This window comes from Corella eumyota, chromosome 7 (genome assembly GCF_963082875.1).
Source record: "Corella eumyota chromosome 7, kaCorEumy4.1, whole genome shotgun sequence".
In the NCBI taxonomy this organism is placed as follows: Eukaryota; Metazoa; Chordata; class Ascidiacea; order Phlebobranchia; family Corellidae; genus Corella; species Corella eumyota.
In genome coordinates, this window is record NC_137496.1 from 2173614 (window position 1) to 2200237 (window position 26624).

Here is a 26624-nt window from a genome sequence, read left to right on the forward strand (position 1 = left end):
AGAAGACATAATACGCGACAGATGCGTGGTAGCTTCACGTTGTTTAAACAGTGCATAGTATTAGTTAAATATTAACATATTAGCTCAGTTGTGCTAAAGCTAAGCATGCACTTACAGCAAGTCGAAGAATTAATTAGTTAGACGAACTGTCAAATCGAATATATTTATACAAATTTATGGGACTTAAAAGTAAGGGGAAATAAACAAAATGTATTGATGCCAGATTATTAAAACCTATTCGGAAATGACGTCATCGGATTGCATGCACAATAAATGTTTTGGCAGTTATGAAATACAAAAATTTGTGTAGCTAGACAAGTCAACTCAGTCAAATCGCTTATCTATAAATCCATTAACGCATCATATATAGTTAGTGAAGCATTTCATGACCGCCTACTTTTAAGAATGCATTAAACGTCTAATAGAATACTTAAACGTTTTTGCTTCAACGTTAAGTAATGTTATGTTTAAAGTAGCAGCGTGCATTGTCATAAGTATGTGGTCTTTAGCAGTATACACTTATAAGATTAAAACAGTGTAGGTTTAAAACTTTTTTTTACTTAGCTATAATAAGCTTTAACTTGTATGGTATTTACAGAATCACATTTTAAAATACTTTAAATAAAATGAAGAGAACGTCGTTAATTTCAATTATAATTTTGTTGACATTTCATTATTGTGAATGTGACGATTTGACAGATCAAATCAATGCCAATACCGATCACAACAAGGCACATTTAAAAGAAGATTTAGAGGGAATAATAGACAAACCTATCGAAGAAATGAATCCCAACGAACTTCAGTTTCACTACTTCAGACAACATGACTACGATAAAGATGAAAGACTCGACGGTAACGAAATAATATCGTCTATTCTTCATCATACAAAAGAAGACTCTGGCATGTCTCTAAACGAGGAACAGTTGAGCACAATTGTTGATGATATTTTTAAAAGACAAGACAGAAACAAGGACGGGAAATTGGACTTTCAAGAGTACACACAAATTAATAAGCCGCTAGACGAAGAATAGATGTGTTTTAGTATCACTCAAGTGTGTAAATGTTTGTTTGTTTATGTTAGAAATATGTTAGTGCAATACCAATTGTCCACGATACACAATTTCCTTAAGGATATAAAAAATAATTGACATAAAATTTTATGCAACTGCTAAAATATTTTGGGAAATAATATACAATAACCAAACATAGATTATTGCTATTATTTATAATAAAAATACGTATGAAAAACAATTGTTTGATTATACATTATTTACAAATTGCGAAGAATAAAATATTTGCACCAATTGCTTAAAAACATGATTAAATTATCTAGAAAATTAAAAATGAAATACAGCAGATTTTCCTATGATATGATGTAGTAATTTCCATTTGCACCTTTTCCTATCTTATCCTTCTTATAACATACTAAGTTGGCATTCCTACGCATAGTTGTAAGGTCATATAATAATCGTACTTGGTTGGGTACACAAGGATTTAAACTTGTGCTAGCAAGATAATCATTATAAGCCCACTGCATTGGACCCATCATATGGGCATGTCTGTTATACAAAGTTAAACAATTTAGATAAGGTTAAAAAATTAAACTAATTTTATTTGAATGTGCCAAGTTACACAATAGCTTACTTTTTTTTGAAACCCATTGCCAATCGATCTTGAAATTCCTCCTCTTCTATCCTTAACATTTCAGCATCACTTGGTAGCTTAAGGGTTCGGTTTAGTACACTTAAACTATACATCACCTGAAATTCATTGTTAAAAACGTTTGGATGGATTTTAAAATTAAAAAAATTTAAGTTAACAAAAATTTACCTGGCAGTCAAACTGAGGAAATGGACAAATCTGCAAACAGAGTCCAATAAAAAACAGATTATGGTATTTGATATTAACCAGGTGTTTATGTAGTGGAGTTATTCTTTGTTCGTTGATTTCAACATATTTCTCTTTTTTGAAAAATGGGAAGGTGTAAAGGTACCCGGTGCAGAAAATAAAATCATCACATTCAACTGTAGAACCATCTTCCAAGATTACTCCTTTTTCGGTAAAAGAAACAACACCCACACCCTAAACAAATTAATCGCTATATATATAATGTAGTATTGTCCACTAAGCAAATATTTGTTAGGAACTGGACCATATTAGAAGAAATAAAGCACTTGTACTTAAGCTTCTCAAAATAACTTTCGTACTTTGCAATCTTAGGTAATTCTCCCTTGTACTTTACGGTCCTACCCAAATTTTCCTTATACCTTACAGTCCTAGTATTTTTCAAGAACTATTAAGTACAAGTGATCCGAAAAACTAAAATGCCAAACGAAGGTCGGGCTATCTACTAGAATTTTTAAGACAGCTACAACAATAAATTCTTGAATAAATTTAACCATGCATAATACAGCCTAATAAAAAATTACTAAGTTTCCTTTACCTGAGTAACATTGTCGGGTAGCTTGGACACAAGAGGTGCCCTACAGTGACTTATAATAACTTTCTTGGCAACTTTTGCTACGTCAATTGATATATCAGAACCTGAAGCCTTACTACCAAGCAACACAACTGTGCGGTCTTTGTAAGGTTCCGGTGATCTGTATTGATGGCTGTGGATTATTTTCCCTTTATAGTTTTCCATGCCAGAAATAGAAGGAATGTAAGGATCAGAATAGTGCCTGAAAATTAAATTAATAATTTAAATGAGCATGGAAATCTAATAACTATGGTATATAAATCATGGTATTGTAATTACTTTGTGAATTTAAAAACCACATAAACAAAATAAACACATAAAAAAAGTTACCCATTGCAGACAAACACACCATCGTAAATGTCTACATCTTCAACTTTTGTTTCGAAATTAAACGAGGTAACTTTCCACTTTGGGGACTTTTCCAAAGAGTTATTATCGACCAACACAACTTCTTCAACACTTGTTTGAAACTGAAAAAACAAAAAGTAAATAAAAATCAATTATTTCAGTAAATTCATATAATTAATAGATTAATGAAAAAAAATAAAACGATTCGGTTTTATTATTGAAATAATAAAAATAAAGCCTATATTTAAATTAATTAATATAACAAAAAACAATAAAAAATGACTGGTGCTATACTACATAATAAATCAAAATTAAATTAAAGTTGAAATTGTAAATTGCATTGGCTTTATACCTGCTCACACCTTTATATGTTTCCTTAGGTTATAGTGATCACAATATGAGTTTAAATATTCTTTCACATCTGCGTGAGTAAGAAAAGAAGGTAAAGAAGATTCGAATGGAAAACCAGGAAAAAGCATAACTTCCTTTGGCAAATTGGTTCTAAAAATGTAGCGTAAAAAGATTTTAGATTAAAAGATTTGTACAACAAATGATAAATTATAAATACTTTTTTTCAAATTACCTTAAATTTTTATACATAGATGAATGGACTTTCTTTCCATTTTCATCCCGATCTATTAGATCTGTATACACCCACGTTCCACCAACCTGATTGGTTGATTCAAACACAACTGGTTCATAATTCTTTAAACAAGAAAGATGTCTGGCAGCACAAAGTCCTTAAACAACAAGCATTTTGTTAAATTAAAAAAAAATAAGGAATATGTACACACAAAATTTGCATAGAATTAAAATATATTTACCTGCTGCACCTGCTCCAATAACAGCAATTCTTTGCATTACTTAATTCTATTAAAATTTAATTTCTAAGTGATAACCTACACAATAAAGCATAAATACATTAGGAATAAGAAGAAGTATTACACCACAATTTGCAAATAAAATGTATATATAGGCTATATACATTTACTTTAGCATATATAAAGATTTTGGGCAACATAATTTTAAACCAAAACTTGAATTTAAAAAACTAGTACTACCCTTAAAATACTTAATAAAATCAAAAGCCCATTTAATACAGTATGTATATATTCAAAAAAAAACAAGGTAACTGATTTTCAAACTAAAAAATAATTCATCAGTTACTAGTTTTAAATTTACATTACATAAACATACTAAAATGTATAAATCTATACAAAAGAACTGTATCAAAATTGTGTTCTTATAAAGATGCTGATTTTCTGGTGATTGGTAGGTAAGTGTTGGTAACTTGATTCATTACAATTAAAGCACACCAAGTTGGACAGAAGAAACATAATCCCCATACAAAACCTTCTGTACTGCTTGTCACAAAGTTAGAATAAAGAGACAGAGTTAGGGTAACGCAAGCTAATATAAATCCAAGTAAACCAAAGGTAGCATGATAGACTTTAAGTTGAATTAACTTCCAGTTCCAGCGCTTTGCAAGTTGTGGATAGAGCAACGAAATACCACACAGAGCTTGAACAACTGTGTAAATTACTGTGATCAGTCCAAAAGTACCATGCCATGTTGTAAAGTGTTCTTTATCCGCACGAACTTTGTTAAGAACGATTGCAGTAAACCCGAGACTTGCGGACACTACAGCAGACGTCTGAAGAATCCAGTGTACTCTAACCTTTGTTTTTCGCGAGTATTTTAACAACAGGCTACTTTCTGGCGAGTAAACAAGAATGGCCTCAACCATTAAAAGAGAAAACGCAAGAGACATTAACGTGGGATGCCATGAAAATAGCGACGAACCCGGCTTTGAAATATAGAAAATGTAGAGAGTGAAACCGAGAGCTGTTAAGTGAGCTACCGTGCCGCAAAACTTACGTAAACCTGCTAAAACACGATCTGGACCCTGATTTTTACCTTTAGTCATCGATTTTGCTCGTTCTTTAATAGAATTTATGTCGATTTTTGTACTTTGCATTCTATGTAAACCTACCCAACCAAAACACAAACATGGGATTTCAGTTACCCAGGTGTTGTAGCGCGAGGTCCTTGGTGGAAGTGTCGATTTTTTAGTTTTAAGTCTATCCTCTTAAAAGTTTCACATTTGTATTAACGGCCAATTATACTATTTAAGGTTCAGTGTCTACCTAATATACACTTATCTCTATTTTTTTAATTTTAATAAACAAACAAGCATTTAAATATAATAAACAAACAAAAATTAATGTTTTAATCCGTTTTTAAGTTATTAACATTATGAGATAACCAAAATTTAAACACTAGCCTATCCCTGACACTTTTTTATCAATCTTTAACATGATATTTACGACCAAATATACGCTTTGAAGTATTCGAAGCTACAGTAATGTATTTTTTATACATTTTTACAAGATATATAAGTACAGAACTTTAAATAAGTTAACAAAATACGTCGGTTCAATAAAATAACAAGATCATCAGTTTGCAACAAGAAACAAGAAATGTTTGCTAACCAAATATAGCAGGCGGAGATCGACACTTCGTTACATATCGGCAGCCAAGACATAGACTACGTGTTTCTGCAAAATAAAATAGGTTTGAAACTATAGTTGGCTATAAGATGATATTGTAGAGAAGTTAGTATTCTCTTACTTTTAACCCTCCCACACGGATATCTGTATCTCGATTTTGGAGTCACCGGCCTTGGGTATTTTCTGCAGTAAATGGGTAGGCAAGGATTATTATCGGAAACTCTACCTGCGGTACCATTTTGAAATATATTAACTTCTTGCGTGACATTTGCTATGAGTTGGTTTTCAATAACAAGTTCTTCCATTGTGGCATTTTCCGAAGGTTCAAGCTCGAAATTTTGGTAGTAAAAAGCAACTTGGTCGACTGAGTAAGGGCAATTCGTCTAAATTAGAAAAAAAAATCGTTTATTACCAAAAATAAATCAGACAAACTATCACGAAAAGTGGAAAACCAAACTTACAAATTCTGATTCTTCACATTTTTCCACCAGATTATTTCGCAATAAACAGGTATTGTTGAAACTACCGTTAACACAATATGCCGTGCCAAAATCTTCCGCTTCTGGATAACTACAATTAAAATTGCAGCTAGTGGCATATCCAGCTTTTTCGTTTTGGCATGATAAAACGGTGGCGTTACCAAAAGTGTTTGTGTCAACTTTGCAATACTCTTTAAGATTCAAATCTAAAAAGAATAAAACAACATTTAAAATTTTTTTACGGAACTAAATAGTTTAATATAGCTAAGTTTTTATTGGTATTTTCAATAATAGTTTATTTTCTTACATTCGACAGTCCCATTAAATCCACTATATTGGGTGATTGGATCAGTGTAAAAGAAAAATCGAACTTTTCGTTCAAAAGACAAAAAGTAAAATGGATCAAGTTTTCCGTAGTATTCGTGCTGAATTGGTTCAAATTTAATTGGTCCTTCGCTCAACTGCAAGAAATAAAACATTGGATCACTACTCTTAAAATAAATTTATATTAACGAAAGCGAAAAAGCCACTGAAAAAGATTAAAGCTTGTAGCAAAAACCAATCAAAGTTAATTCCATATTAACATTTAGATTCTTGGAAATCTGTAAATTTTTCATACGTCACTGCTCAATGCTGGAGGGTATAAAAGAATTAGATTCGATGTGTTCCAAAATTAGTGCCCAAAGGCCCAATTACAAAATAAAACCTATTTGATTATGCTATATTTAAAACACTGCACAAATGCTATATTTAAAAAAATGCACAAATACATACCATAAATGGTATAGATATTATAACAATATATTTAAAACTAACAGAAAACTTTCAAACCCAAAATGATTCAATTTAAAGTTACTTACCGATATGTAATCAGTTTTAATATTTCCATGTATTAGTCCCTCAGTTTCAAATGTTAAAAAATTAAGAAGTATTGCGTAGTTATCATCGGGCCTTCGAAAAAAATACCCGCAATCTAGATCTGCTGGATAATTTTGCGGGTGGTTTGGGCTCCAAAAAGATCCACCGTTGGGATCAAATAATTGTACTCTTTCGCAATCTATAAAAATTCAAGTAAACTTTATTTTTGTAATATTATATATTTACTTTTGTTAGTAAAAATAAATTATACTTACTTGTTTGCGTCAGCAAAGGTTCAATGTAAATGCATAGTAAAACTAAAGCAATAATCAAAACTTTCATTTCCTTTTTAAATCTAAACTGACTTTACACCAAAAAAATTAATCTGATGGATTTATGCCGAATTCCTGCTATTATATGAGTCAGATAAAGTAAGCATATATAGCTTTAAGCAATGACCGAAACCTGGTTTTGTACATTTTTCTATTAGGCTAACCAATAACATTCGTAATATTTCCCAAAATAGAATAAAAAAGCGTAGACCGAAAATTCCACACCATTATTTCTTAAGAAATCAATATACCTTAAAGTTTTGCTTTAAAAAAAGTTTCGATTTTTAATTAAGCTTACTAAAACTAATGAATTTTTTTTTAGGTCAAGTGCTTTTTAATATAAAGGAGTTCTTAATAAAGTTAATACGTTTTCGTTCTTTCCCTCGTCTTTCAGAAAGTTATACAAAATTTGCGGTTCAAGAAAAAGGTCCTATTACCTAATTCACAGCAAATGTAGTTCCTTTTTAATAACTTTAACTCAAATACTCAAAAAATGATCTTTATTTAACTTGATAAACAAAAAGGAAAATATATTTTTACATTTTATAGACTAAGACAGATTGGCACAAAAAATAAAACAAAAATAAATACATAATGCTGTACACAAATAAATACATAATGCTGTACACAAATAAATACATAATGCTGTACACAAAGGCTGGCTTTCATTTATGTAAAAATAGTAACAGGTCTACGGCATCTGGTTTGGTATCGACATTTAAAACAATGTTCACGAGCTCTTGCATCTAAAAAGTTAAAGGAATAGGTTAATGCTAAACTTGTTATAACGATAAGTTTAGTTTTATTTTAAAGTAAATATTAAATACTTACTTCTAGACCTTCCGCATCGAAACTTGTACCTACGAACTCCACGGATAAGTGCACGTGCGCAATATTGCCTGTGACAAGGTGTGGTACCTCTAGCGCTCTCTGACGGTAACTCGGGAAGGTTACTAATTGCCATGAATTCGCTAAGAACCTCAGCACCTGATAAATCGCTTTCCTCGGCTAGTCTGTGGTTGGAATAATATTCGGAGATTTCGTCGATAGTGTAGGGGCAATCCTCCTGTTAAGCAAAGTAAATTTTAGTCAACAAAAATTATCGTGTTAAACAAATTCCTAAAATAAATAGGTTTAACGTAATATGTAAATGTTTATTAATAAGGTTTAAGGACTAATATTTTATCACTAAATATAGGAGAATAATGATAAAAAATAGCAATATAGACTTTGAAGCAAATTTTAGACTGTGAAGTTAACTTTTAATAAATTTGTTCAGAAGTTTTGTGGACTAACCAATTCAGTTTCTTCGCATTTCTGTACAATTCTATTGATTGCACTGCATGGCTGTTGCACAAATATACCATTCTCACAAACCGCACGAGCTAAAAATAATTTTGTTGTAATTTCTCGTGTTTTAAATTTAGATTGTATTATCGTTGTTGCCACACTTTTATTTGGAAAGAAAACAAATACTTTCATGACGGGTATATGTTAATCCAAATTTATCTTAAAATTTTGCATATTGTGGGTATTTAGGAATAATATCTGATCGTGTTATCATGTTTATCACACTTTCATTTGGAAAGAAAACAAGTACTTATATGACGGTTAAATGTTAATCCAAATTTATCTTAAAATTTTGCATATTGTGGGTATTTAAGAATAATATCTGATCGTGTTATCATGTTTATCACACTTTCATTTGGAAAGAAAACAAGTAATTATATGACGGTTAAATGTTAATCCAAATTTATCGTAAAATTTTGCATACAATTTTAAGCAACTATTTTTTTTTTTTTTTAATTTTACCATACGTTAAATCGTGGCAAACCACAATAACACAGATTATGTCTGGATCGTGATATACCTTGAAAATTTTCACTGCATCTAACATTGCACTCTGTAGCTAATCCAAACTTTTCGTTGTTACAAGAAATTTCGGTTCCACCAAGTTCCGAAATTTTGCAAAATTTTTTAGTGTCAAAATCTGTAAAAAATATGATATTAAATTAAAATTGAACATAAGAAATACGTTTAAAAATATTTATACCTTATAATTATATAACAAATTTAAACATAATTATCGTACATTCATAAGTTCCATTAAATCCTTGTCGATTCAGAAAACCATCACTTGTCAAATTAAATTTAATTTTTCTAAAAGTTGAAACAAAGGTGAACGAATCCAGGTTACCATAGTAGATGTATTCCTTTTGATCGGGAACAATCGGGCCTTCAATTAACTAAAAATATATTAATTTTTAAATAAAATAAACGTTTTCTTAAAAGGTGAATATACAATATTTTTTAAATCTAAATTATAGATAATACTCACCGATACAAAGTCAACTACTCTTCCGTTGTACAATTCTTCAGTTTGGAATTTATCGAAATGAACAATAACGCCATGTTCCTGTGAGGGTGACCTTAAATAATAACCACATCTGGCATTTCGAGGATAATTTTCCGGAAAACCCGGACTTTCAAATTTTCCACCTTGAGGGTTATGCAATTTTTGTATTGGGCAGGTATGAGCACTTGTAAGAAAAACTGTAAAAAAGAAGTTCTTTAAAAATTGCCTACTTTATAAATTTAACAATTAAATTAATGCTGTTTAGATTAAAAATTTACTTACTTGTGACGCAGTTGAGTAAAAGAAATAGCGCAAGTCCTCGATTCGGTGTTGACATGTTGGTTTTAAAGATGTGTGAAAAATTCAAACTTATTTTATACACTTAATTTTTATTCGTAATATTAGCTTTAGGCAATAAAAAACAAATAGTTAGGCTACGATATCGCGTTTTGCAAAAACATTTTAGTCATATACAAAAAAACATAGGATTAAATAATGTGCCAGTTATATTCAGAAATAACTGTAGTATCCTAAGGCTAATTTGAACTACAATTTGAGCCTAAATCCTTCGTTTATTTATACCAAATCACACCGAAACTAGGCTAATTCCTGCAAAAGCAACGTGTCTATTTTAACTTCCGTTTTACTGGTTCCTATTTCCAGTTGGTCCTTTCGACAATTACGTCATTCTAGTCACGATTTTTTTTATTTTGCAATTACATAATATACAGTGCGGTTGCTTTTCCAGGCAGAAAAACTACCGCCTCGGAATAGCAAAAATTAAATATGATGGCGAAATCAGAACTTTGATATTGCACAAAAACGCTTATTAGAAAATAATCAGTTCTGCATTTTGTTAGTAATATCATTTTATGACTCATTGGGTTATATTTACATTAGAGTTTAATGAAATTCTTGTATGCTAATGCTAAGTTTAAAGTTATATAATTAAACATTTTGAAGAATCCAAAAATAAATACTTATAATATTTTTTAGTTAAAGCTATATTTAATTCTTTTAAAAAGAAATCGAAAAAAGCATTAGTTAAATCTAAAATTAATACCCAAATCTACAGTGAAATTATTGAAATTAAGACACGTAAATCTACAGTGAAATTCATGATTTGAATTAAAAGGATGACGTGATTCGAAAATGAGATTATTAAGCAATTAACGAAACCTCATGCAGATAAGCTGCCATCATTTTTGTTCCGTTGATGTAGTTGGACCTAAAAAAAAAAACAAATAATTTTCTTTACGAACAACATATACTTTTTTAATTTATTAATTATGTAAATACGACCTTAAAAAACCTTACCAGACTCACATTATACAAATTTAAATTTATAAAGAATCTTAGATTCTTGGTAATAAAAAACAAGACAGAAACCACGTGGTAGCAACCGAAAAATAACTTATTAAAAATGATTCATTTGATCAGAATGATTGGAACACTGGCGCAAACTTTAATATTTAATAAAATGCATTTTAATTCGTATTAGTCATAAAAATTCCCCTTTAAAAATGACGTAATGTTGTTCGTGAAAGCTTGGTGTGTCTTTTAAGATTAATCGTGTTCTTAATTAAATCTTAAAGTTGTTGTTGTGAAACTTATTTTAAGAACTTTTAGAAAAGGAAGGTAGGTATTAATACAAAAATACGCTAGATACAAGTCCTTTAAGAAATGTGCTTTAATTTAAATAAGAAAACACAGCTATATACAACCTGTAATTAGAACAGATTAACTGAAGTGTTCACTTAAAACCTCTACAGATTTTAATGCCTGGTATTTAACATTTAAAAATGTGCTTGCCTGTCCAATTTCTCGTTTTGAGAATGAGCTCCATCATCACACGCTCCAACAGGTAACAACATCACATTCTTTCCTGTAGCTTCCTGAAAGGTTAAAGTGACCGGAATACTTCCGCCCTCTCTTGTTAAATCCGGCTCCACTCCAAAGACTAAAAAAAATCATTTTAAAATTAAAATCCTAAAAAAAACAGCAGTGTTATGTAGCCTTTGGCATTACTACATGAGGTCCTAGGTTTAAGCCACATTGCTTTTATGCTGTAGTGCCCTTAAGGAAGGCACTGTAAATGGTATAAACTTCTGCTAAGCCAACTTTTAGGTAGTAGCTTAATTATTAAGCAATTATAACCTGTAATATCCTGAACTTAAATTTAAAAACAGCTAATTTAAAAAAATAAACCCTTCCACTGACCAGTTTTCATTGCTTTGCGTCCAGCCAGATAATGTGGGTGATTGAAGTCAGACACCCATGGTTTTCCCCCATGCCCCATCTCAATTTTCATCTCGTTGGGACTTTCCCTCGTTGCAAACACTTTCTCAACATGGTCTCTTACCTAAAACATTTCAAAAAATTCAACTAAATGCTTCAGGCTACCAAAAATAAAATTCGTAGATGTAAATTGAACTTACACATTTTTCAATTTGATCGGGAAGCTGATTCGGGACGAGTCGGATCGAAAACTTCCCAATCACTTTTCTTGGGATGACAGTTTTACCTCCAGCTCCATCAAATGCACCTAATTTTTAAACAATGTCAAATAAATAATCTTCAGTTAAGATTATGTTACCAAAAAGTTAATAAGCTACCTACCCTCAATTCCATGCAAAGAGAGTGACGGATTTCTCCACCTGTTCATCAAAATCTCAGCCTTGGTGTTACACAACAATCTATTCACACCAACATCCTTCTTGTATTCGTCCAAATCAAAATCTATCGGGTCATAAATAGCCAACTCCTCTTTAGTAACCTAAATTTAAAGTTAAAAAGTTCTAAAAGTGTCCGGCATATTTTGTTTTTAAGTAATTTGATCCTTAGCCATTTACGCTTTAAAAATAAAAAAAAAATTTCTTTCAGGGTTAATAAATTTGCAATTAAAATTAAAAATCGCACAGCAATCGATATTTAAGTTTATTGGAGATTAATAAAAAATGCAAACAAGTCATAAACAAGATATAAATTGGTGCCCTTACTTTTATGACATGTGCTTTATATGCGCATTGCAAACATTTAGGAAAAACAAACAAGACTGTCAGTTTATAATTAATTGATCAGTTTGCTAAGCAGTGCCAGGACTTTAAACTTTGGCAAATATTTAATTTTAAAGCTTGTAAATATTTGAAACAACGTTTTATAAGCTAGAGATGATTGTAAAACATTAAAATGGTGCTGGAACAAAATTAATTAACAGACACAACATTTTTATACACCTTGTGTATTTATTAAAAGTTTGCCCACTTCTATTTTTTAATTCATTTAATTTCATAAATGCTTACGATGCTTGAGTAAGAAAACTACTTTATTTTGCAGAGTAAGTAAAACAAATCAAAAATTTCTAAAGACTTTGTACCTTTGTTCTGCAAGGTTCAATGACAAACAAACTGATCTTACCAAGCAGAAACAAGATACGAAAGAGTTTTGTAAACACCTATTTAACAATGATAAATTTTGTAATTTAAAACTTACTGGTGCTACAGTCTCGTTGATCCCAGGAATTAAAATCTTTCCTTTCTTGTCAACAAGTGAGCCCATTATGTGAATCAAGTCACTCATTGCTTCATGTACACTACCACCAAACACCTAAATATTAAAATTATTCATATTAACAAAAGCACAAGCTGCAAACCATTTACTGTTTAAAAACTAATATAAAGTTAAAATATTTCTTAATCACCCCTGAATGCAAATCTTTGGTGGAGCATTTTACTTCAAGAAAGAAATAACAAATCCCCCTCAACCCATAAGTAATGCAGGGTTTCTTTTTACCCAGCCAGTAGTTGTCAGAAATACAAACAAAATCAACATCAGAAAAAAACTTGTCTTTTCTAAAAATAAAAATTTAAAGGTTTCTAGTACATAAAACAGGGATGCGGAATTTGAGGGAATGGCAAATGAAGGAACGGAAATTGAAGCAACGGAAAATGAAGGAACCGAAAAATGAAGGAACGGAAAATGAAGGAACCGGAAAATGAAGGAACGGAAAATGAAGGAACTGGAAAATGAAGGAACGGAAATTGAAGGAAACCTTTATTTTCCAGTTCCTTCATTTTATGTTCCTTCAATTTCCATTCTCTCATTTTCAGTCAACCCTATAAAACCACATTCTTATTGCTTTTTAGCTCATGTTTAAAATTTCCTACTGAGCCATAATTAATTCATCCAATCCCTCAGATCCAGATTCTTCCATTCCCTCGAGACAAAACTTCAAATTGATCGGAATTTCGATTCCAAGCTTTTGATAGGCTTCGATAGTGTTGAACCAGCATAAAACAGGACCTTTGTCATCACTAGAACCCCTGCCAAACATTTTACCCTCTTTCTAAAATTGTAAAATAATTGTCAAATACAGTATTTATTTCAATAACAAGATCACTCATTCAGTTGAAAGAACCCTTAATTAACAGCACTGCATTTAAATTCCATATAAAATGGACAAAATTATTTACTTCAGTTAGAACAAATGGTTCAGTGTCCCAGCCATCCTCCAGCTTAGCTGGCTGGACATCCAGATGCCCATATATGCACAAAGTCTTCTTCTTTGGATCGTTTCCAAGGTTACCAAGAATAATGGGAGGAAGGGGAATCACCTGTCCATCTGGCATAGTCTGGGTTCCTATTTTTTTAAATATTTATAAAAATTGCCTATTAAAATAGTTTAAATATATTACCCAGTTCTACAGTTGCATTGACCTTTTTTTTATAAAAAAACACATTCTTTGTTCTTAAATATAAAAATACAATTATTGTATTCTTACCAATATCAACAAGTTCAGCATTTCCGCCCAGTTTTCGAAGTTCTTCTGCAGTATGCTCAACCATACGCACTACCTCGCCCCGTTTTTCAGCTGATGCCGATACACTTTGAATTGCAACGGCATCAGATAAGCGTTTTACATATAAATCTTGATGCTCATCAATGTAATCAAACACTTTTTGCAAGAAAGCCATTTGTCAATTAAGTATTGCTTAACCTATGTAACTGTAAATAATGAAATGTCATTTTATTAGTTAGGTTTTATAGCATTTTAATTTGTTACTGGTTTAGTTTAAATATTTACACACTTATTTAAGCTTTTAAATTGCACTTCCTGCACGACTTAAAACAAAATTACAAAAACAAACATGTGACTAGAAAGAAGTAGCAAATGGATAATGGCATAAAGTCAAGTAAGTGTTTTACTTGTGAAAATAAAAAAAAAACATGAATTTATTTAAAAAATATTATTTCTTAAGTTTTTTTGTAATAAAATTAGATTTTAACACAATATTAAATTAAATTTAGAAATAAAAATGTTGTTGATCCTCTTAAATAAATGTGGGTAAAACGTGTATTTTGACGGATATTGCTGGATATTTTTACGGATATAGCTTAATATTTTTTGCGATAAATATACATCTACTACATGATATATATAAATATTTATACATTTATATTTATGGGTGTGTATATATACTTGTAAACTGTATTTTTATTATAAACTTTGCCCATTTAGGGTCCTACTACTTATCACACAGAACCACATATAACCGCACAGGATCCCACAAAAAGTGACTATTTTTTTTCTGTTAGGTAAATGTATTGTCCTTTATAGCTTGTGTGGTAATTAGTAGGACCGTCATTTTAACGATATATAATCAATTTATACTTAATTAAAGATTATGCACACTAGTATATTTTTTATAATAAATCTTCCTCATATATAACATTTTATTTCGAGAGTCACTTTAAAAATATCCGCCAACATCAATGGATAGACTCCGCGTTTTACTTACCGCATGGCGCGAAAATATTAATATTAAAAATGGTAAACCAATAATTTAATTGAAACAAAATGCGTTTTTTTAATTAAAAAAAAACTAAAATGTAAAATTATAAGGTAAGCATTATTCTAACTTTAAAATTTGCTAATGCCGAAAAAAAGGTATCTAACAACCAGATAACACATGTTTTTAAATTTATAAATCTGTAAATATAATTTTACAAATTTATTATTTTGTCCAGGCTGCAGGTTAACTTAATAGGTTGTTACTTTTGCCTGTACTTGTTTTATGTTAATTTGCTCTCTAAACTTTGGAAGAAAATGTTTGTTTAATATTTTTAATAAAACTGTTCTATGCAAATCTAAAGCCACTACTAACCGGTGGCAAACACAATTTTCAACATTATTCTTACCAGTAAAACAAGTAAATTTTGTTCATTCAACAAACTTGTTAAGAACGGAGATGCCTCAAAAATCAATTGCGTAAGTTTAAAATTTGTTTTTAAAACTTTTACAATTGAAAATTTTTGAATAAATTTCTGTATTGTACTAAACTTAGTATAACATACTATAACTTGACCAGCAGTATGGTGTAGTGGTAAAAACTCTTGCTACACCACCATGAGGTCGTGAGTTCAATCCCCACCGCTCTCATGCTGTAGCGCCCTTGAGTAAGGCACTTTAAACGGTATGAACTTCTGCTGAGCTAGTACTTAATAAGCAGCGTAATTATCGGGAAATAATAATCTCTATAATATCCCAAACTACTAAAGGCAACTCGAGACATGGTCGGAGTAACTGCAGTTACTCTATGTTTAGGTCGCGCATTCAACCTCCCACATTGAGGATAAAGATATATATATACAAAAAAAAAACTCAAACTATTTTTAGTTCATTTTTTGCGACCAAAGGCAACAAAAAGGCCAATGATGTAAAAGCCAACTCACCGAAAAAAATCATAAAATCTCCAATAAAATCTATTCCGAAACCAGAAATCAAGGGCCAGGAATCACCAATTAAGGACTCTCCAGTTAAACGGAATGAAAGAAAATCAAGAAACAGAATAATTTCAGATTCGTCAGAAGAAGAAAGTATTCCTGAAATTTTGGATAATACTAAAGCAAAAACTGCCAAGGAAAAATCACCAGAAAAGAATAAATCCGTAAAAAAGGTAATTAGCACTTTTTACATGTTGATTTATTCTTGAATGTTTTAAGCCAATGCTATGTTTTTGTTCATACTATGGTTTGTGACTGGCAGCGTGGTGTAGTGGTAAGAACACTTGCTACACCACACATGAGATTGTGGGTTTAATTTCTATTGATCTCATGCTGAAGCGCCCTTGAGTAAGGCGCTATAAACGGTACGAACTCCTGTTGAGCCAGCACTTCATCAGCAGCATAATTATCGGGTAATTATATATAATCTATAATATCCCAAACTGACACGGGAAACTTGAGACTGGGTCAAAGTAACTGATGTTACTCAATGTTTGAGTCGCGCATTCGACTTTCCCACATCGAGGATAAAGATATATATATAAACATCTTGTAAAGAATTTTTTTTTTTTTTGATAAAACTTGGCCAATTTATAGGATCGTGATTCTGCTGAAGATTCACCAAACCCACCTAGAGATGTGACTGTTACACCAAAAGGAACTGTTAAAAGAAAAACTGGTTGTTATATTGTTAAAAAATATTATTTGTTTATTTAAAGTTGGTTATAAAATCCTATGTTTTCACATTTTATTTTTATGTTTTTTTTTAAATTTCTATAGCTCGTAAAAGGGCTCCTTCTTCAAAAAGAATAAAAATTGAAGAAAACTTAACTGAGCCGAGGGAAGAAACAAAAGAAGAAATTGAAAAAAATGCAACAAAAAATAAAGTCAACGGAGAGCTTAAAAATTTGGAAGAACTTTTCGGCGTGGATTCTAGCAAAACTGAAAAAGAGGAGGTAAAAAAGGACTTCATTTTTTATATAGTCATACTTGAATTAAATATTTTTCATTAATTTGTTATGGTTTGGTTTAATTTAACTGTTTTAACTAGAAAATGGAAGTAGATGAACAGCCTAGTACAAAGTCACCAAAATCCAAAAGAAAACAAGAATCGCCAACTAAAAAAACGCCCAAAAAGTCAGAAACCCCATCCAAAAAGTCCCCAGCTTCAAAAGTTAAATCAACGCCAAAATCTAAAACCCCCAAAACAGCCAAAGTTGATCCTGATAAATCAACAAAAAAGAAAAGTCCAAAAATATTGAAATCACCAGCCAAGTAAAGTTTAGTTTTTTCAAGTTACTTATCCAAAAATACTTAATTTAATTCACCCTTATTGTTCTTTTTAGTTTCTTTCAATCTAAGCCTAAAAAGATAAAGAAAGAAAGCACGAGTGACGATCAAAAAAAAGAAAGTATGGAAAAGAAGGACATTAAAAGAGATGAAGAGAAAAAGGTCAAAGAAGAAGAGAATGGAGATGAAAATCTGAAGATTAAACCTGAAGATTACAACCCCGGATTAAAAAATTATCATCCAATTAACCATGCATGTTGGAATCACAATAAAAAGTAAATAAATTCTAAATTTGTTTAATAAATAAAATAAGGTTCGAAATCATTTAATCATCATTAAATGCTTAACATTTATCTTAGACTTTTAATAAACAAACAATATTTAGAATATATTAAACAAACACAAAACTATTTTTAAACCAGTTTTAAGTTGTTGATATCAGGATATACATTAGATCATATTTTAATTGCCTAAAATTCAGATTTCGTTTTAATAAACAAGCAAGCATTATTTTTATTATTTTACAGTGTTCCTTACTTAGCAATGGCAAGAACTTTTAAGATGATTGAGGATATATCTGGAAGGTATACCCACTCAATTAAATTTTTTGTTAAGTTTTTACGTATTAAAAACTTAATATTTTTATAGGCTAAGGACTATAGAAATTCTGTGCAACTTCCTTAGAAGTGTGATAGTTTTATCTCCAAAGGAGTTTATTATGTGCGTGTATTTAAGCTTAAATAAACTGGCTCCCGCATATGAAGGTGTTGAACTAGGAATTGGTAAATATTAAAGACATATATTAGCGATAATTTTTTACTTAAAAATTGATAAAGTAGGTGTCAGCCCTGTTTGTGATGACGTAGAAAGTACCAGCTTGTATACATTCACTACGCTACTTAATACTTTCTACGATACACAAAAAAATATGGTAACCTGATATTTTATATTAATCATTTTCTAAACTTAAAAAAAAATTAATAGTAAAGGCTATATAATAAATATTGTGCATTTTAGTATGCCCATTTTAAAAAATTGATTTTAAAATCTTAATTAAATTAAAATTAAAGCAAAGTTAGTTGGCACAAATAACCTTGAATGTTGTCATTTTTTACAGGCGAAAGCTTGCTGGTTAAAGCCATAGCAGAAGCTACTGGTCGTAATGTAGCGAAAATTAAAATTGATGTAGGAAACACTGGAGATTTAGGGATCGTAGCTGAGGTCTGTTGTTTTTTCATCTCTAGTTATGCTACAATAAAACCAAAGGGTCATGTATGTTGTTCGGCTCTAGACAAAACAAGGTGCCGAGAATCCGTAATCCTAGGTGATAATTCTCTCGCACCATTATCCAGACCAGAGAATTTAGGAGAGCCGTAGTGTAATTATATTTTGTCTAGAACCGGACAACATAAGTGAACCAAACCAATTACTAAACTTATATTAACTTAATTTTGTTTTTAGTCAAGTAAAAGCAGTCAGAAAATGATGTTCACACCTGCTGCTCTCACTGTTGCTGGTGTCTTCAAGAAACTGAAACAAATATCAGCCATATCTGGTGGCTCGGTAAGAACTAAAAATCAATTCATGATTTTGAAATTTTAATTATTAGGCTTTGCAAGAAATTTGAAAATTTTTGATTTAATTTTTAGTCAATGACGCAAAAAGTCGGACTTGTACGAAGTTTGCTTGTTGCCTGTAAGCAATGTGAAGCTAGATATATTATAAGGTAAGTTAGATCACCTTTTATTTACTAGTTTTGTTATTTTAATCAAAAATATTCCTGTTTTCAGGTCATTAGGTGGAAAATTAAGGATTGGTCTTGCTGAGCAATCAGTTTTGGTTGCTATTGGTAACGCTGCTTTTTTAACTCCACCAGGCCAAGGTGATCAATTTTAATTCACATTTATTGCAACTTGGTATTGTAAAATCTGTTAAATAATCAATTTTTTGTTAGACTATCCACCTTCAGTGATAAATGCTGGCAAGGGTCTGACACCTGAAGTTCTTAAATCGAAAATGGAAGAAAAATCTCTGATTGTTAAAACAACATATTGGTAATAGCAACTTTAAAAAACTTGTGACTAGTATTGTTTTCTGCTAGCGTATTAAACTTAAAATAAGTATAATTTTTTTTTGATGTCAATAAAGTATTTTTTGTTTGTTAGCGAGTTGCCTAATTATGACATCATAATTGAATGTATGTTAGAGCATGGTATCGACGAACTTCCAGACCGTTGCAAGCTAACACCAGGTGAGTTGTTTTTAGATTCATTAATTATTAAAAACACCTTTACACCCTTTATTACTATAAAACAGTCTTAATATTCAAGTTCTCGATCCTATCGAAAATATTATAATTAAACTTAATTTAAACAGGAATTCCTCTTAAACCTATGCTTGCCCAACCAACAAAAGGAGTGTCAGAAGTTTTGAACAAATTTGAGAAATCAGCTTTCACCTGCGAATTTAAATACGACGGAGAGCGAGCTCAGATTCACAGATTAGAAAATGGAAAAGTATATTGATTTTTTTGTTGGTTTGTTTATGTAAAAAAGAAAAAAAAAAAGAAAATAGATTCTCTACTCAGCTATTTTTTACCGGCAGCGTGGTGTAGTGGTAAGAACACTTGCTACACCACACCTGAGGCGTGGGTTCAATCCCCACTAATCTTATGCTGTAGCGACCTTGAGTAAGGCGCTATAAACGGTATGAACTCCTGCTGAGCCAGCACTTAATCAGCAGTATAATTACCGAGCTATTATAATCTCTATAATATCCCAAACTGCCACAGGCAACTCGAGACTGGGTCGGAGTAACTGATGTAACTCTATGTTTAAGTTGCGCATTCAACTTTCCCACATCGAGGATAAAGATATATACAAAAAAAAGGTGTGTTTGAGTTTAATTTGCTTGTTTATTTTTTAAGGTGAATATTTACAGTCGGAATCAAGAGAATAACACCTCAAAATACCCTGATATTATTGAGAGGGTGCCAAATGTAAGTTAGCATTCAATAATTGTTTCTTTTAATTTATAATTTGATTTTTTTATGCTAATTTCATGTTGTTTTTAGATGTTAAAAGATAGTGTAAAGTCGTGTGTAATAGATGCTGAAGCAGTTGCTTGGGACACAGAAAAACAACAAATTCTTCCCTTTCAGGTAAAGCAAACAATGTTTAAAGTTTTTTTTCGATATTTTTGTTTTTACATTTACTTTTTAGGTGTTAAGCACTCGAAAAAGGAAAGATGCTGACATTGCAACAATTAAGGTTCAAGTTTGCATTTATGCATTCGATCTCCTTTATCTTAACGGGGAGGTAAGTAAGATAAATATAATCAAAAAAATATTTCAAATCTCACCGAATTTTTATAGTCTTTAGTTAGAAAATCTTTAAGAGAACGTCGTCAGCTTCTTCATGACAATTTTACCGAAGATGTTGGGAAATTTGTGTTCGCCACTGCACAAGACACAACTGATGTTGATGAAATTGCTGTTTTCCTTGAAGAATCAATAAAAGGTTTGATATTATACCAACATTTTACTAATAGTAATAAAATATCTACATTACACCTGCTTTTCTTATTGCAGGTAATTGTGAAGGACTGATGGTTAAAACCTTAGACAAGGATGCAACTTACGAGATTGCAAAGAGATCAAATAACTGGCTTAAACTTAAGAAGGTAAACTTTTTCTTTTTAACAAACTACAATTCGGTTTGACCAATTTCTAATTTTAATCCCATTTTGTATTACTTAGGATTACTTAGATGGAATGGGTGATACACTTGACCTGGTTGTGATAGGGGGTTATAAAGGTAAGGGAAAACGAGTTGGAAATTACGGAGGGTTTTTGCTCGCTTGTTACGATGAAGAAAGTGAGGAATACCAGACAATTTGCAAGGTCAGAAGAGTTATTTTTATATATCACAAATAATAGAAACTTAATGTTTTTAAAGTACTTTATTACTGCAGATTGGAACTGGATTTTCAGATCAAGACCTAGCTGAGCACTCTGCTTTTTTTAAAGACCATCTTACCGATAAACCGAAGCCATATTATAGGTCTTGTGTTACAATTGAATAATGCATTCTATGTTTGATACCGTAACTGTGGGAAACTTTGTAATAAATCAACTATTAGTAATTTCTACATACAGGTTAAATGGTAGTGAGGCTGACCAGTGGTTTGAGCCTGTGCAGGTATGGGAAGTTAAGGCAGCAGATCTTTCTGTGTCTCCTGTATATGCTGCAGGCAATGGCATTGTAAGTTTCTTGTAATAACTCAATTTTCTGGCATATATATAATTTGGGAATATTGAAAACATTTAATCTTTAACCTTAAGGTTGATCCGGAAAAAGGTATTTCTCTTAGATTTCCAAGATTTATCAGAATTCGAGACGATAAAAAACCAGAAGAAGCCACCAACAGCACACAAGTATAATTTGTAGATAAATAATTAACTATTTAAATTTTACGTTGACCATTTAAACTATTGTTAAAATCTAGGTTGCTGACTTATACAGCAAGCAGCAACAAATTCAAAACCAAGTTAAAGACAAGGACGCCAAAGACGCTGATTATTATTAGGTAAATAAGCCTTTAATTTCCAGTTATAGAAATTTTTATAACATTATTTGCTTCTAAATCTTTGAAATTTATTTTTAGATACCAAATCTGGTACCATGTACATCTGTTAACATTGTTTAACTTCTTTATTGATGTTTATCTTTTTTTGTTTTGTTGATATTGACACAGCATGTAAATTAAAAAAGATATCCCCATGAGTTACAACAATTAAGTTTATTTACCGGACTGCAATAACCTGAAAATGGAAAAAAATAAACTTATGAATAAACAACAACAATGCATATAACAATAAAAATAACTTTTTCTTGTTTTTATCATGAAAATAATAAATAAAACCATGCTTTTACCAAAACAGTTGCAAACACAAACTTTTTTGTAACTCAGAAAATAAAAAACCATAATGTAACGTATGTTTGTTTATTATAAAAAACATGGCATGACAAATGTACATATAAAATGAAATATTGCTTAAAATAATAAAAGGCAAAAATGGGATAAATTAAAATGTTGACATGCCCAATAATTTCCGAATTTCTTCATTTGTTAACCAAAATACAGTTGCCCAGGGGGCTATTCTTGACCACGTTGGTATAAAACCCTTATAAAGACTAAAAAATCCTTCTTGTTTTATAGTTCTTACTAAGCAATCATATGTGGATTTATAATATAAACCTTTTCCGTTTTTATCGCGTGTTTGGTTCATTATTCGGGTTTTTATAACATCAGCTGGTGTGCTTAAAATTGATGCCACAAGGCCGCTACACACGCTAGCACATATATGGCAAACCCAAGTGTCTTTAATATTTGTATGTCGAAGAATTCCCTGTTTTGCAACATCATATGTCGCTAAGTTACCAATATTCACCAAAGCAGCACGTTTGACACTTGGTACCCATCCCACCCATAGACTTCGAATGCCACCACTTTGCATTATTGTACTTAACCCATGACTTACGTTTCTATATTTCGGTGCACTGCCATTTGCTCTTTGAGCATATTCGGTTTGCATTTGTACTTTGACGAGGTCTAAAGGTGTGACGATAAGTTGACCACATGCACCAGCACAAGAGCCACTTAAAATTGCTTTCCAAACTGAAAAGCCTCCATCTTTGTCTCTGTGTAAAATATTCTCCCGAATTTGCTCATATACACCCATTCTTACACCAGTGTACACAATTTGTCTATAAATTGCAGGCTTAACTCCTCTCCATAATTGTGTTAAACCCTCTTCATATACCACTCTGTATGCAGTCTGCCACATCCCCCGCTTAACAAGAGCGGCTGATTTTCCATTTGAGGCAACCTCTCCTTGAATTTGAAGTCGAGTTTTTGTGAGGTCGATTGGAAATGTGACAGACTCCGCGATTGCTGAAGCACTTGCAGCTGCTACAAAATTGGTACATACCAATTTAATATCCACCATAATTTTAGAATTAATGAACTGCTTTATTACTCATTTACTTCTCTAGGTTAGTCAAAATCTGAAAACAAGGTAAATAAGTCAGTGTCAAATTTGGTATTTAAAATATATGTGGAAAGGATATGTTTAAGTCAAGTTAAACATACAGAACATACCGAATTTAATGTTTTCCCCTACTAATTGCTCATTCACCTACTAATTGCTTATTCATTATTTGTTAAAACTGCCAACATTGGTCAGATTTACTATACTAAGCATAACCACGTGAAGTCTTATGTAACTAAACCAACACACACATGTTAATCAATGACAGATTGGTTATTTAAGCCTAATTAAACACAAAAGAACCGGTGCCGGGAAAATTACGTAAGGGAAAACTTTGTATTGTTTACTGGACAAATCGCGGAGTTTCCAACTTTTTTGTTATGTGTTTTGTATAGGCTTGTAAATACCAGCGTGGGAGTTTGGTGGCAACACTGGCATTTACATGAGACTTTTTCAAACAATTAATATTCCTAAATGTTTATTAAAATACCATTTGCATTTTATTAGATTGATTTTAATATAGTTAAACTCATAACCACAAAAGCAATGCTAGGTATTTCGCTAGTACATATAAAAAACGTTATAACAAATATTTGCTGCACGTACTTGCAAAGCAAATGTCTTTTAGTTCGATAAACAGAATACTTGAGAATAAAATTGCTGCCTTGAGCGGAAACATTTTAAACAAATCGAAATTTCATTTTTTATTTTAAGCACAATTTACTTCCGGGAAAGAAAGGTGTTTTTGCCTCTTGCAAACTTTATTCTTTACAACTTTATTCTTTACAACTTTATTCTTATTTTGCTTCCCTACGTTTTGGTTTCCTATACCAGAACAAGCTTATACCTACGAAATGAAAATGGTTGAGCGACGAAGAAATATTGACGAAGATGCTGACATCTATGTTGCTAAAGCATACAAAAATAAAGATAAGTTTCAAGTTGCTAGAGTAGTTGCAGTAATAGGAGGACTCGGTTTGATTTTGGGCAGTGTGCTTTTAGCTGCCAGTTCAAACCTAGAACTGAACAGGTAATTTTTAATTAAGTTTCTTGCATTGGTGAAAATTTTAGTAAAAAGTTAGTAATATTATATCACAAAATTAAAAAATATTAACTTAATCGAATTGATACCAGATTGCAATCCAAAGTTGCCTTGATGCAGTCTAGTTTTAATGAACAAGCTGTTAAGATGGAATCCCGATTTAAAAGAAGCTTGGAAAATACGCGACTTATGTTTGAACGTGCAAGTGAAAACATACATCACTTAAAAAAACGGCAAGCCGAAGTAACACAACTAAAAGAGGTGTATACAATCTGTTCCTTTTACTTTTATTTAAATCAACTTTTACAATTTACCAACAATCAAACACAATTATTTTTGTTATTTTTTTGTAGACACCACCACACAATATTTCTACCAACTTTGGTGATAAAAATAATGAATGTTGTGGTAGGTTATAGCTTGAAGTAAAAAATTAACGATTTTTTACGTTGTATATAAAGGTTTTATAATAACGTAGACTTGTTTTAATTAGTCGATTTTAAAGCAGAATTTGACGGAGCGACGTTTGTTAGATGGGGCAGAAGAAATTGTCCTGAAAATACCAGTAAACTTGTGTACAATGGTAAAGAAATGTTAAAACTATTTTTACACAGTTGCCTATCACCCTATTAAATCTTTGTCATTTACTATTTTTATTTTCTATAACTGTTTAGTATACATGGTTATTTCTGTATGTTTTAGGTTATGCCGCTGGTGCTCTGTTTTCTCATACCGGGGGTGTTAATAATTATATGTGTCTTCATAAAAATATAACATATACAACTGGGAAATATAGCAACGGAAATAATGGTAATTGTATTCACATACTATAATGTTAAAGTAAGGATCTAAGACTGAAACAACGTGATATTATATTAATCTAAACATAAATAAAAAGCAATTTGTAAATTTCGACTATACATATACGTTAAATTGTTCGAGAAAGGATAGGCCAGTAGCATAAATCAACAACACCGTGCTATTTTGTGAGTTTAATTTACTATTTAAGGTGCATCTTATCTATATGGGCTTGAGTTTCGGGATTCTTCTTGGGTTTATAGACTGTTCGATTTAACCCTAATTGAAACCAGAGCACTTCAATACCACAGTGTGCCTTGTTCTGTATGTTTGGCGAACCACGCTAACACTGAGGCAAGTACATCGCTAACTTTATCAATGCATAACCTGTTTATCTATAAGAAATATAGCCTTGAATTTTTGCAATGGAAAAGCGTTTGCAAATTACATACAGACGAAAATTGATGTTTACTTCGTTAAATTTGGTATATAACCCAATGCATTTTTAGCTTATGATCCCCGGCCGAGAAGACTGTCCTAGTGGTTGGGTAAAGCAGTATGTCGGTTACATAATGGCTGGTGGTCATTCAGATAAACACTCAAGCAGTCCAATTTGTGTTGACGAGAGACCCCAAGTTGTTCCTGGGACTCAGGGCAGTCAAGGAGGGGCTTACCTCTTTATGGTGGAGACCATTTGTACTTCACTGTTATGTGAACCATTTGTGGCTGGTCGTGAGGTGCGTTGTGTTGTGTGCACCATATAAACCAAAGGAAAAAATTGCTGCTTTTATGTCACTTTACAAAAATATAGTAAGCTTAATATTAAGCTAAACAAATCATTTTACCATTTTATATATACCTTCTTTTATCATTTCTGAAGCATTATATCATATAATACACATTTTTAATATTCACAATTCTTTTTTTGCCTTTCAAAAAAGTCGTTAATTTGTTTTATTTTAATTTATATATTATTTTTTTATCAACTTTAAGACAAACATTGGTATATTAATAAAATTTAAACACTTGAACAGCAAACATATGTCTTATGCCTCAGACTAAAACGCAAAAAGGTGCATTATAAAAGGGTGTAATCTTAATATCAAGGAGTTTTTTAAGTTATGTCGCTTTTTTTGGCATTGAAAATGCACAGTAAAGATTAACTTGATGACATAAACTAATCGTGATACGAAACTCGATTGCAGAGTCTTTAAAAGTGTTGATTCCAAATTCTAGATTTTGGCATAATTCTCAGACAGAACTTCCTGAAGAAGCTATATAAATCCTATGATATTT

The 26624-nt window shown here is 31.3% G+C and overlaps 8 protein-coding genes and 1 pseudogene across 11 annotated transcripts; 3 read left to right on the forward strand and 6 right to left on the reverse strand.

The window, feature by feature from the left end:
• Positions 1 to 601: 601 nt before the first annotated feature.
• LOC145760462 (multiple coagulation factor deficiency protein 2 homolog) lies at positions 602 to 1309 on the forward strand. Its single transcript, XM_082574361.1, has one exon. It carries the CDS (start codon positions 627 to 629, stop codon positions 1029 to 1031), a length of 405 nt encoding a protein of 134 aa, XP_082430487.1. The 5' UTR covers positions 602 to 626; the 3' UTR covers positions 1032 to 1309.
• Positions 617 to 3767, reverse strand: LOC145760459 (uncharacterized). Its single transcript, XM_082574358.1, has 8 exons — positions 3652 to 3767; positions 3411 to 3567; positions 3190 to 3328; positions 2810 to 2949; positions 2444 to 2681; positions 1831 to 2082; positions 1645 to 1760; positions 617 to 1559 (listed from the first exon to the last, which is right to left on the reverse strand). The coding sequence occupies exons 1-8, from the start codon at positions 3686 to 3688 to the stop codon at positions 1364 to 1366; spliced, it is 1275 nt and encodes a 424-aa protein (XP_082430484.1). The 5' UTR covers positions 3689 to 3767; the 3' UTR covers positions 617 to 1363.
• On the reverse strand, positions 3727 to 4843 carry LOC145760461 (transmembrane reductase CYB561D2-like). The gene has a single exon (XM_082574360.1). The coding sequence runs from the start codon at positions 4803 to 4805 to the stop codon at positions 4071 to 4073; it is 735 nt and encodes a 244-aa protein (XP_082430486.1). The 5' UTR covers positions 4806 to 4843; the 3' UTR covers positions 3727 to 4070.
• Positions 4844 to 5177: 334 nt separating this feature from the next.
• Positions 5178 to 7085, reverse strand: LOC145760460 (uncharacterized). Its single transcript, XM_082574359.1, has 6 exons — positions 6950 to 7085; positions 6677 to 6873; positions 6124 to 6277; positions 5799 to 6022; positions 5459 to 5720; positions 5178 to 5385 (listed from the first exon to the last, which is right to left on the reverse strand). The coding sequence occupies exons 1-6, from the start codon at positions 7014 to 7016 to the stop codon at positions 5315 to 5317; spliced, it is 975 nt and encodes a 324-aa protein (XP_082430485.1). The 5' UTR covers positions 7017 to 7085; the 3' UTR covers positions 5178 to 5314.
• Positions 7086 to 7489: 404 nt separating this feature from the next.
• LOC145759894 (uncharacterized) lies at positions 7490 to 9770 on the reverse strand. The gene is made up of 7 exons (XM_082573749.1): positions 9645 to 9770; positions 9345 to 9559; positions 9099 to 9252; positions 8877 to 8996; positions 8303 to 8391; positions 7838 to 8072; positions 7490 to 7752 (listed from the first exon to the last, which is right to left on the reverse strand). Exons 1-7 carry the CDS (start codon positions 9697 to 9699, stop codon positions 7676 to 7678), a joined length of 945 nt encoding a protein of 314 aa, XP_082429875.1. The 5' UTR covers positions 9700 to 9770; the 3' UTR covers positions 7490 to 7675.
• Positions 9771 to 10055: 285 nt separating this feature from the next.
• On the reverse strand, positions 10056 to 14363 carry LOC145760512 (cytosolic non-specific dipeptidase-like). Its single transcript, XM_082574419.1, has 10 exons — positions 14144 to 14363; positions 13835 to 14001; positions 13529 to 13707; positions 13063 to 13213; positions 12855 to 12968; positions 11982 to 12138; positions 11801 to 11907; positions 11583 to 11724; positions 11175 to 11322; positions 10056 to 10590 (listed from the first exon to the last, which is right to left on the reverse strand). The coding sequence occupies exons 1-10, from the start codon at positions 14334 to 14336 to the stop codon at positions 10524 to 10526; spliced, it is 1425 nt and encodes a 474-aa protein (XP_082430545.1). The 5' UTR covers positions 14337 to 14363; the 3' UTR covers positions 10056 to 10523.
• A 1031-nt stretch (positions 14364 to 15394) lies between these two features.
• Positions 15395 to 22439, forward strand: LOC145760501 (DNA ligase 1-like). The gene is made up of 26 exons (XM_082574405.1): positions 15395 to 15631; positions 16040 to 16319; positions 16744 to 16825; positions 16927 to 17102; positions 17198 to 17421; positions 17493 to 17711; positions 17964 to 18020; positions 18085 to 18218; positions 18554 to 18657; positions 18898 to 18999; positions 19086 to 19162; positions 19227 to 19318; positions 19391 to 19490; positions 19602 to 19687; positions 19813 to 19952; positions 20363 to 20434; positions 20510 to 20596; positions 20658 to 20753; positions 20810 to 20954; positions 21026 to 21117; positions 21194 to 21337; positions 21409 to 21497; positions 21593 to 21698; positions 21779 to 21871; positions 21943 to 22023; positions 22102 to 22439. The coding sequence occupies exons 1-25, from the start codon at positions 15438 to 15440 to the stop codon at positions 22021 to 22023; spliced, it is 3072 nt and encodes a 1023-aa protein (XP_082430531.1). The 5' UTR covers positions 15395 to 15437; the 3' UTR covers positions 22102 to 22439.
• Positions 22229 to 23745, reverse strand: LOC145760503 (mitochondrial uncoupling protein 4 pseudogene; annotated as a pseudogene). Its single transcript, XR_014286590.1, has 2 exons — positions 23599 to 23745; positions 22229 to 23504 (listed from the first exon to the last, which is right to left on the reverse strand). The product of XR_014286590.1 is annotated as a mitochondrial uncoupling protein 4 pseudogene (transcript).
• Positions 23746 to 24284: 539 nt separating this feature from the next.
• On the forward strand, positions 24285 to 26346 carry LOC145760502 (uncharacterized). 3 transcript variants are annotated; one of them, XM_082574406.1, is made up of 7 exons: positions 24285 to 24518; positions 24623 to 24791; positions 24884 to 24938; positions 25024 to 25113; positions 25233 to 25340; positions 25540 to 25682; positions 25838 to 26346. In XM_082574406.1, the coding sequence occupies exons 1-7, from the start codon at positions 24343 to 24345 to the stop codon at positions 26090 to 26092; spliced, it is 996 nt and encodes a 331-aa protein (XP_082430532.1). In that variant the 5' UTR covers positions 24285 to 24342; the 3' UTR covers positions 26093 to 26346. The 3 variants fall into 3 exon arrangements, with proteins under 3 accessions (XP_082430532.1, XP_082430533.1, XP_082430534.1); XM_082574407.1 differs by having other exon boundaries at positions 25036 to 25113; XM_082574408.1 differs by having other exon boundaries at positions 25039 to 25113; positions 25838 to 26345.
• The last annotated feature ends 278 nt before the right edge of the window (positions 26347 to 26624 follow it).

What these genes read in the sequence shown, in the direction of transcription:
- LOC145760462 (XM_082574361.1), top strand. Translation starts at nt 627, where the DNA reads ATGAAGAGAACGTCGTTAATTTCAATTATAATTTTGTTGACATTTCAT.
- LOC145760459 (XM_082574358.1), bottom strand. Translation starts at nt 3,688, where the DNA reads ATGCAAAGAATTGCTGTTATTGGAGCAGGTGCAGCAG. An exon ending in ACCTAAGGAAACATATAAAG is followed by an intron (nt 2,950 to 3,189) that starts GTGTGAGCAGGT and finishes TTGTTTTTTCAG; the next exon opens with TTTCAAACAAGTGTTGAAGA. An exon ending in TTCCTCAGTTTGACTGCCAG is followed by an intron (nt 1,761 to 1,830) that starts GTAAATTTTTGT and finishes AATGAATTTCAG; the next exon opens with GTGATGTATAGTTTAAGTGT.
- LOC145760461 (XM_082574360.1), bottom strand. Translation starts at nt 4,805, where the DNA reads ATGCAAAGTACAAAAATCGACATAAATTCTATTAAAGAACGAGCAAAA.
- LOC145760460 (XM_082574359.1), bottom strand. Translation starts at nt 7,016, where the DNA reads ATGAAAGTTTTGATTATTGCTTTAGTTTTACTATGCATTTACATTGAA. An exon ending in ACCTTTGCTGACGCAAACAA is followed by an intron (nt 6,874 to 6,949) that starts GTAAGTATAATT and finishes GAATTTTTATAG; the next exon opens with ATTGCGAAAGAGTACAATTA. An exon ending in TCCGTGTGGGAGGGTTAAAA is followed by an intron (nt 5,386 to 5,458) that starts GTAAGAGAATAC and finishes TTTATTTTGCAG; the next exon opens with AAACACGTAGTCTATGTCTT.
- LOC145759894 (XM_082573749.1), bottom strand. Translation starts at nt 9,699, where the DNA reads ATGTCAACACCGAATCGAGGACTTGCGCTATTTCTTTTACTCAACTGC. An exon ending in GAGTAGTTGACTTTGTATCG is followed by an intron (nt 9,253 to 9,344) that starts GTGAGTATTATC and finishes ATATATTTTTAG; the next exon opens with TTAATTGAAGGCCCGATTGT. An exon ending in ATGCAGTGAAAATTTTCAAG is followed by an intron (nt 8,392 to 8,876) that starts GTATATCACGAT and finishes AATTATTTTTAG; the next exon opens with CTCGTGCGGTTTGTGAGAAT.
- LOC145760512 (XM_082574419.1), bottom strand. Translation starts at nt 14,336, where the DNA reads ATGGCTTTCTTGCAAAAAGTGTTTGATTACATTGATGAGCATCAAGAT. An exon ending in TGCTGAACTTGTTGATATTG is followed by an intron (nt 14,002 to 14,143) that starts GTAAGAATACAA and finishes TTAAAAAAATAG; the next exon opens with GAACCCAGACTATGCCAGAT. An exon ending in TCAACGAGACTGTAGCACCA is followed by an intron (nt 12,139 to 12,854) that starts GTAAGTTTTAAA and finishes CTTTAAATTTAG; the next exon opens with GTTACTAAAGAGGAGTTGGC.
- LOC145760501 (XM_082574405.1), top strand. Translation starts at nt 15,438, where the DNA reads ATGTTAATTTGCTCTCTAAACTTTGGAAGAAAATGTTTGTTTAATATT. An exon ending in AGGTGTTGAACTAGGAATTG is followed by an intron (nt 18,219 to 18,553) that starts GTAAATATTAAA and finishes CATTTTTTACAG; the next exon opens with GCGAAAGCTTGCTGGTTAAA. An exon ending in TTATTGAGAGGGTGCCAAAT is followed by an intron (nt 20,435 to 20,509) that starts GTAAGTTAGCAT and finishes TGTTGTTTTTAG; the next exon opens with ATGTTAAAAGATAGTGTAAA.
- LOC145760502 (XM_082574406.1), top strand. Translation starts at nt 24,343, where the DNA reads ATGAAAATGGTTGAGCGACGAAGAAATATTGACGAAGATGCTGACATC. An exon ending in AAGTAACACAACTAAAAGAG is followed by an intron (nt 24,792 to 24,883) that starts GTGTATACAATC and finishes ATTTTTTTGTAG; the next exon opens with ACACCACCACACAATATTTC. An exon ending in CAGTAAACTTGTGTACAATG is followed by an intron (nt 25,114 to 25,232) that starts GTAAAGAAATGT and finishes TGTATGTTTTAG; the next exon opens with GTTATGCCGCTGGTGCTCTG.